This window comes from Fusarium subglutinans, assembly GCF_013396075.1.
Source record: "Fusarium subglutinans strain NRRL 66333 chromosome Unknown NRRL66333_c0000061, whole genome shotgun sequence".
Classification (NCBI taxonomy): Eukaryota; Fungi; Ascomycota; class Sordariomycetes; order Hypocreales; family Nectriaceae; genus Fusarium; species Fusarium subglutinans.
The window spans coordinates 2,723-11,607 of NW_023502124.1; the positions used below are offsets into that span (position 1 = coordinate 2,723).

General features: G+C 46.4%; 3 protein-coding genes across 3 annotated transcripts; 2 read left to right on the forward strand and 1 right to left on the reverse strand.

Moving 5' to 3' along the window:
- Nucleotides 1–236: 236 nt before the first annotated feature.
- On the forward strand, nt 237–704 carry FSUBG_6008 (uncharacterized protein; the record flags this gene model as incomplete). Its single annotated transcript, XM_036684164.1, has 1 exon — nt 237–704. One exon carries the CDS (start codon nt 237–239, stop codon nt 702–704), a length of 468 nt encoding a protein of 155 aa, XP_036538371.1.
- A 3,708-nt stretch (nt 705–4,412) lies between these two features.
- Nucleotides 4,413–5,183, forward strand: FSUBG_6009 (uncharacterized protein; the record flags this gene model as incomplete). The annotated part of the gene is made up of 1 exon (XM_036684165.1): nt 4,413–5,183. The coding sequence occupies one exon, from the start codon at nt 4,413–4,415 to the stop codon at nt 5,181–5,183; it is 771 nt and encodes a 256-aa protein (XP_036538372.1).
- A 2,222-nt stretch (nt 5,184–7,405) lies between these two features.
- FSUBG_6010 (mRNA 3 end-processing YTH1) lies at nt 7,406–8,885 on the reverse strand (the record flags this gene model as incomplete). Its single annotated transcript, XM_036684167.1, has 9 exons — nt 7,406–7,639; nt 7,706–8,048; nt 8,114–8,203; nt 8,248–8,260; nt 8,314–8,341; nt 8,389–8,455; nt 8,501–8,542; nt 8,593–8,732; nt 8,781–8,885. 9 exons carry the CDS (start codon nt 8,883–8,885, stop codon nt 7,406–7,408), a joined length of 1,062 nt encoding a protein of 353 aa, XP_036538373.1.

Genomic DNA, 8,885 nt, shown 5'->3' on the forward strand with positions numbered 1-8,885 from the left:
TCCAGGATATTGCTGTTTCTTCTAGAACTTCTCAACAAACTTCCTTCCTACTATTGCTGAAGCGAACTTGCCGATCTCATACCACCAAACTTCCCGTCTCTGTCCTACAGTTCCCTGTACCTTGGCAATTGCCCTAGTGTAAGTAGTGCAGACTCCAGCCAGACACAACTGCGACTAACGATCTAGTCTAGGCAATCCAAGCTTGCATAAAGTCACAAAGTCAGATCCCATACATAATGGCGGAATCCACAGACGCTGAACGTCTGGACTACCTGTTGGAGATGGCTTTGACCATTCATGAGGGGATTATTGAGAACCTTCACGGCAACGATGAGCTGGATAACCAGCTTGTTGCCCACCTGAAAACGGTGGAGCACTTCATCGTGGTGAAGAAGGCCCTACAGGGTCAGAACAGCGGCAGCAACAACGAGCTTGCTGCGGTTAACACCACCCCTCCACCCACTGACGAGTCACCCTCAGCCGTGAAACACGTCAACGAATATTCAGCCAGCCCGCAAAGTCACCGTTCCCTCCCCTCCCCTTCGCTTTTCTTTTCTTCACCCGAGCCACAAGGCACTCCAACTTCAGCGCCCGCACGACGACAGGCATCCCGTCGGATCCCAGGAGAAACTCGCAACTCCAGGGCTTTGCGTAAGATGCGACACGCAGTTCCCTATGCAAGCTGGGTTGATAAACCTAAATGAATGATGCCCAGAGTGTGACGGAGGGAAGGTATTACATAGATCTCTGGTATTTGGCGTTGTAAAAGCATTAGAAGCGGGAAGGGATAATAGAGGTTGCATAAGTTTATAAATACCCAAGGTAGATCTCATCAGCGTTGCACATTTTCACAGTCATTACAGCATGGAGTTTAGTTCTATAGTCAAATAATACAATCATTTCTAGCAGTAGAATAACTACTAGTATTGAAACTCAAATCAATTAATCAAGTCATATCTATTGATTTCACAGCGCTCAAAACAATAAGGCACGTCGCTGACCAAAGCTTGGTTGACTTATAACTGGTGCAAAATGTAAAAATGCAAAACAAAGGGCTCCTCCGGGGATTGAACCCGGGACCTCTCGCACCCAAAGCGAGAATCATACCTCTAGACCAAGAAGCCAATTTTAGTAATTAGATAACAAAAGAATCACTAACACAGTTGATATAGTGATTTGGAAACTAATTTTAACACTTTCCCCCCACGTCATCCTGAGAGCATTCATCTTCCTTTGAGGCGACTACAGATCATTCATTCTTCTGTCGCTTGATATAGTCTTTATTATTTCTCTTATAAGCTAAACCCTCTGCAGTTACAAACTAACCCAAATACCGTTCAAAGCCACGTGTGCAAAGATGTTCCATCAATCAATCTCTTGTATGGAGACATGACCTTGATACGCGCACGATGTCAGCAACATCTGTCAGGTTCAGTAACTTAACTAAACTCAATATCGCCCTCCTCAATCACTGCTTCTTTATAAAATTGAGAAACATGACTCCCGAGATCGCAATATTAATACAGAACAGTGAGGTACAAAGGATAGTAGCTCTGTTGAGTCGGCTCTCGAGCTTGTTCATCTCGTCTTGGGTAATACATTTCTCAGGAAGTGCTTGTCTTCGCTTCGCAGGGACTGCAAGCTTGGTGTCACTGATAAAACCGCCGTTCTCGCCGTCGCTATCGGAATCGTACCCATCTGCGACCTCCATACTACTTGTGCCGCTAACACATGTTTCTTGTTGGGATCCAACCGTTGCATGGTTAGATGCCTGCCACTGAGGCACAAGGTCGAAATAAGATAATTCCTGACGAGGCATGCTTACTGATGTCGATGGTTCTGATTGCGAAAGGGTAGTGGTATAGCGGAGGATAAAGTTGTAGCGGAATATGTTGAGAAGAAGCTGACCGCTGGGCAGTTACAAGGAATTTATATCTGTTACGGCGTCTTTGATAGGTCGGGTCTTAGTTACGTTCAGAACCTCTTTGTCCGAGATTCTTGTTCTTCTAAGTGAGCCTGTAGAATATGTTCAATAACTCATTTTACTGTTCTCGGGCTGTAGTATCTTGATTGCATGGACATGCTGTGCAGCGCTGAATTTTCTTTCGTGTTGCTGAACAGGCATAGAATTTGGTGGTTTCTAGCCCTTGCTCCTCTCACTTCCCTTACATTTTGTTCCTCTCAAGACTGAACTCATCCTATATTCCAAAGCTGGTCTACTCTCTATTTGTTGCCCTCTCACCTTGATATTCCAACGCGTGAATGGGCCTCAACATTGATGGTCATACCACAAAGCTTTTGTCCCCTCCCATGCCGCAAGCCTTGAGGCTTTGTCACGATAATTGAATACAGGGAGGGTCTGGGTAGGTGGCGCCTCGTGTAACCAGACCAGACCAGTTTAAGACGCTTCCTTCTGGCAATGTGTAAAGGTCGCAACGCACAGCCGGCTACCAAATATCGAGGCATTATTTTACTAATCGATGAACAAGAAAAGACAGCGCACAAATTAGCGCGCAGGCCATTTAGTTGTCCGTAGCCACAAGTTCCGACCTCATGATGATCTTTGGCTAGCGGGTGCTATTGTCCGCAACCGGCCCGGCGTCAACATTTGCTGTGTGCCGGTACGGGAATACGGGAGCAAATGGTAGGCAAAGCTGTAAAGGAGTGTCTTGGAACACTGAGTCTTGGCTTATATGCCAAGCAGACCCAAGGGCGAGCGAGCCGCTGCACATTCAAGAAATGCATCAAGAATAAAAGCAAGTATGGTCACCTGGCGTCAATTCGGCCATGAATATGATCCGTCAGATATGTCGCGTCGTACAACCAGAGGGATAAGAGACAAAGACATACTGTACTGTCAGCCGCCCCCATGCAGGGCGGTAGCACAGAACAAGTGATTTATGATTGACAAGTACTTGAGAAAGGAGTGTATACGTTGCGAAAAATTACTGTATGAACCCTCATGTTTGATTGATGCAATGTACCTACTGCGAACTTGAGCGTGCGTCATATCACTAATCACCCCCACTCCGTGGTTACACAAGATCCCACCGTGATGAGCCTGGGCATCGGAGATTAACAGACCGGGAATGGAAAACGGAATTGACAGGGCGGCAGGTAGGCAATTGCCGGCGCAAGGGACTTCAGGTATGCCGCCCGTCCAAGCACGGCCTGGTTGAAGTAAGGGGGTCGATCAGAGCTGAGCTTAAGATATTGCTTTTTGTAAGACTGCCCCTCCGTAAGCGGCTTTTCGTCTCTCATCTGCAAATACCGATCTAGAATCTGAGACAATCGGATAACATGTGATCGATATGTCTCAAGCCATCAGAAGGGAGGAACCGGACGGAGCGCTGTTTCGGGTATTACTCAGGGTATTGGAGGATGATAAAACCATGCCTCGACCCTGATTAATTGCGTCGTCATCTTAAACTACATCCATTACACAACTTGTTTTACAATCCATCTCTCTCTTCTCAAGATGCATTCAACAGTTCTTGTCGACAGCAAGGTGCCTGGCGTTCGGTGCCCTACTTGCGCCGCGGAAGGAAAGGAAGTCTGGGTTATTCCAGGTCGCTGCTGTGGATATTGCGGAACTGCTTGCATTGGTAAGAAATCATCTGCTCATAGGTATTCAAGCTGAGCTAATGTCGTTGATAGATTGATAGAATTCGCCAGTGATGTCTGGCTTCACTCAGCGATGAAGCATAAATGAAAGTCTGCCCTGAAATCGTTATGGGGCTGCATGTTTCTCCTTTGCATGGATCCAGACGTTGACGTTGAATTGGGAACCGTGGTATTTTGGTGACCCTGTGGTGATAACCTTCGCAGGCGAGAGCCTGGTGGATATGGTGCGACTTTGGTGGGTGATGTCGAGAACTTGACTACTTCAGAGGTTTGAGGCGCGTCAGTAAAGACGGAGATGTATCAAGAATGTTATGCGACTGCTATGAGAACTCAGTGTTGATACCTCTCTCCATCTATTTTCTATTATCCGTGATCATAAGACTTGTGACTCGTAGGGCCAATGGCCAGTTTTGTCAAATTAGTCCCGGTCCATATCAGCCTCCCTCTATCATTGTTGGCCTTTCGCTGTCAGCCTGTCTGAACAGTGTAGTACCTGTACAACGGTTCATCGTAACAATCACGGCAGACTTCCGCGTATTTGTTTCATATACTGACGCACTGTTCACCTGCTGGTCTTTAGGCATCGCCATGATCACCAGGGACTTGACTTCGTTCACAGCGACAACAAGATATCACCATCAAGCTGACGGCACCAAGCTTACTAGATCAAGCAAACTATATAAGTACAGGGAGTGTATCCCACAATGATGACGACCGCCTCACGACATGAGTGACGACCATCAACAGAATCCACAGCATCATCACCAAGTTCATCATCTGTTTTCATCATGCGAAAGCTCATTTATTATTATTTGGGGTGGGCCGATGAAGGTGAGTCTTGTGACCAGAGCGACAATAAATCACTTCATTTCCCCTCAAATTCTTGTGACGACGGATATGAAACGTCAAATGATTCCTTCTATGCAGCCAGTGAAGCAGACTCCGAGGCATCAACTGCGACTATAGGGCGATCTGTGGTTCTTGAGCCTATAGCATCTGATGTTCCCGTTGACACTCAGCAGAAGGAGACCTTTGGGGGCGCTTGTGAAACAGTGAATCCGCACCCATACTTGCCAATCAGCACGGATATCGCCCGAGAAGCCATCTTTATCTATGAAATAATGAGAGAAGGAGTCCTTGACGATGAGTGGAATAGCAAATCCTGTCTCCTTACGCGCACGCTCATCCATGATAGAGAAACCTCTTTGCAGCTCGGGCGGCGATGTGAGCGCCTCGGGTGGCGGTGTGATCCCAATTATGACGAAGAAGGTGTTCAACTGGGCGATGTTCTGGTACTGTTCACGCCAAATCGCGACTTTGTGAAGAAGATCGAGCAAGGCGAAGTCGTCTTTGATCAAGCGACTGATTTGAAGCCAGTTTCAGTGCTCATGTCGACGATCGCTCCGGAATTTTCTGACATTGAGGGAAGACTCACTGGTCGAGTCTTGGCTTGGAAGCTTTGTGGTTTTGGGAATTGTGTATGGATGGATCGTCGGGGTCGTCCTATTGATCGGGGTGACCCAAAGGTGTGCCCCAACATCATTCACTTGCTCAAGTGAGGAGCCTGTTGCATACGGTCTGGAGTAAAGATTCCACCTTTTTGTTTGAGAGAAGGGTCTCCCTCTTGTAATTATGCTGGATGACGGACAGCTTGGGTGGGCAGGTCCCTGTACGTGTTTATGATTACCGACAAAGTTGAGATGTAGTATTGACTTCTGGAATGATTTATGAGAATGACAATGAAATATGATTTTACGGAGTGAGATGAAATTAATCCCCTTGATGCCATGTGAAAATATATGAGCCAAATTCAAGTCTTGAAAACTGACTATCAATTATAAATCCAGAAACTGACGAGACGTATATCCTGACCAATCTTCACCAAACACACCCTCAACGGGAAAGTATCCCACAAACTTGAGTACTTTCGAATCCAATAGGCAAAAGCAGAACTTGCGATTTCTATACATAATCTCAGAACAATAATTAGACATGACTAATCCAAGGTCCTCCTCAAGGCTCAGTCATGTAAACAAGAGCCATTTCAAAACAGCTCATCACACCCCAGATACAAGCGAACGCCAGCTCGAAGAACCAGAGGAGTACAAAATAGGCATAGATCCAAGATGCGAGAAACACGTCCTGCCATACGCCCCTCTGACCTCTTTTTCTCTCCGCCACCATATCAATGTATGACAACGCTCGAGAATAAATCTCTCTTCGGATCCTCACTATAGTAGCTCCCTTCTGCAGTATCATAATTGTCTTGCGGCGATTGATTCTGTCTTGCATTATAGCTGGTGGTATAACAGCCCAATCAGCGATTTCTGCAGCCTGGTCCAAATGGAGACAGAGCTCTTGGCGTAATTGGTTCTTAATGTTCTGTTGTACTGTACGCCACGATCGCAATTCTGCCTTTATCCGTCTTTGGAGACGAACTGTAATTTCGGTCCAGTTATATCTTCGGGATATGAGTGGCTCGACACTGAAATATAAGAATACCCCGTAGCCCATGCCGGGCAGGTAGTTCTGACAGTAGCGCCATGCTGAGACGGCTGATAAATAGCCCAGGATGATGATCGAGATGGGACTTATACATATCATTACCATAATGCATGTCCAAATTGGTGTTTTGACGTCGAGAATCTGGAGTGCGCCACGTCGGTACGTGGAGATCAAATTGGTGTAATCCATAGTAGTCGTTGGGCTGGGTTGGTCTTTGTATGATGTAAGCTGCAAGACTTTACCTTCGGTGAAAAAGATAGCTGTCAATGAGAAATGAGCCTTGAAGTGGAGGAAAGTTGTTTAGAAAGGGCAGAGAGGAGGAAGATAGGTGGTGCCAGGAACTAGCTATATATAGTCGCATGCAAAGTGAATAACAGATGTCTTTTGTAAATAACTGATCAAGGTTAAAGTCAAAACATTTTAGGTATTGAATGCGGCATCCTGACCTGTTTGGTTGAGAACTTGGCAAGGTTTGCATAAACCCAACTTGAAGGATGAGATGAAAGTTAAATCCCATTAAGTATTTCCGTCAGGCTGACTCGAGTTTATTACAGCTAATCTTCACCACCACTGTGGCGACATTCTTCTTAAATTCTATCTCGCACGTTTGCATTCGCTGTTCTGACTTCAATCTAAAAACTTTCTAGCCAAAATGCTACCCCAGTCTTCATCTTTGGCGATATTCAAGCCCGAATAAAGACCAAATAGTTCTTCATTTTCAGCTCGAGGATATTCTCAACAGCAACAAGAAAAATACTTCCAGTTTACTAAAGTGACTGCAAAGGAACATATTGATCAAGAAGGACGTCGGTCACCTCGTGTAGAGAGCGAACACCTCGTCGGTCGGGTTGGTGAATGGAGGCTTAGCGCGTATATACTCTTAGAGACAGGAGGACGCATACAGCGCGATGTTGCGTTCAGCGAGACCGCGGCAGAGGAAACGAAAACAATGCGCTGTCAGAACAGTCGCGTTCGAGTGACGCCACTGTTTCAGCGCGTTGCGCACCAAGACGCGCTTGAGATGTTAGTGGAGCCACGACCTCAGAGTGCAGAACAGCAATTAACCATGAACATCCAGCGACTAATACAAGCTTTGAGCGCGAATTGGTATTGAAAGTGGGTGCGATGAGCGATATATGACTTGGACTACGACCTGAAATTAATCTACACCTTATCTCGCCAACGTGCTCAGACATCCGGGCATTGCAAGCAACCCCACTGCTAATATACTAACAACAAACGCTTCCAACCCAAGGCAGTATATGCACAAGCGTTTTTACTCCGGCTTCTTCCCATACACAAGCCTCAATCGACAGTAAGGATGGTATTTGCCTGACCTCAACTCCCTTCGAAGCTGCGAGCAATAAACCGTAACTTCATCCTGCGACCATCCCAACACGACACTTGCCATGTACAGAACAAAGCCCTCTAGATCCTGGTCCATGGCAGCAAACGCAAAGTTTCCAATTTCTTGCATCTTAGGATCTTTCGGCCAACTACCGATAGGAAGCTGCAATTCCAGTTAGTCAAAACTGCTTGCTGTATGTAGTAGAGTCGGACAGTTAGCAGTGCTTACCTTGAAATCCCGAGTCTCAATATCTGTGAACCCGGCATCTTCCATTCCCTTCTTCTGCAAGTCATCATCAAGAATGGTAAAAGTTCTACCAAGTCTCCTTCCACCTTCTATAAAGAATTTGCCCCATTCGCTCATCGCACTACCCTCCTTGACAGTATCGTCATCACTTTCAAGCATAGCTGACGCTTCGAAACTCTCTACCCAGCCGCCTGGCTTACACGATCTAAAAGCTTCTTGGAATAAAGCTGACCAATCACTGATAGAACCGTAGAGGTATCGCATGTAGATGAAGTCGAATGAGTCGGGGGAGAAGGTCCATGGCTGAGTGCAGTCTTCGATCTCGCTGCGTTTTTCAGCTGATGGCTCAATCGAGTTGTCGCACAGACATTATGGCGCGGACGAACTTACAACTTGATATTCGGGGGAACCCAGCTGGGTTGAATTGGAGATATGTCGGTGCCAATCACTTCGGTTTGGGGATGCTCATCGGCAAAGTCACTGGACAATCAGTCAAAGACACCACGCCGTTAGATTACACGTACATTGCCCAGATTCCTGTCAACCGATTATATGAGTATGTGCTTGGTTCAAAAACTGTTATTTCATACCTGTTCCAGTACCGACATCAAGGACAGACTTGACAAGGTCAGATATGTTATCCTGCACAATCGTCGGAAGCTTACCTTGATATCATCCTTCAACGGCGCCAAATGAAGTTTGCCATCTAGTGTAAGAACCAGAAAATGGTGGCTGAAATGCGTCAGTGTGTATCTGAAGACTTCCCAGCGCCCTTACATAATATCCATCGCCTCATTCTGCTGAGCATCATTCGAGGCCCTGCGCGTCACGCGTTAGCTTTATGCAGTAAGCAGCCAAACATAACTCACCAATATTCTGCATTTCCTCTTTCCGAGTGATAAGTGCGTCCTTTGATAGTTCTATAGTTCAGGATACTCGATGTCATTGAAGCCGTCGACGACTCTGTATCAACACCCAGTGAAGAGTCGGCATCTTCATCCTGCTCATCCTACAAAACGCGTCAATCCCAGCTCCTTTTGACTCTTCTCAAACATACCTGCGCCAATGCCGCCCAGTGTCCAGCATCATGCAGCACAACCTCACTCGCTCCTGATGAAGGAGACTTTGGTGACTTCTTCGGGGACGAGGCTTTGTCACTCAT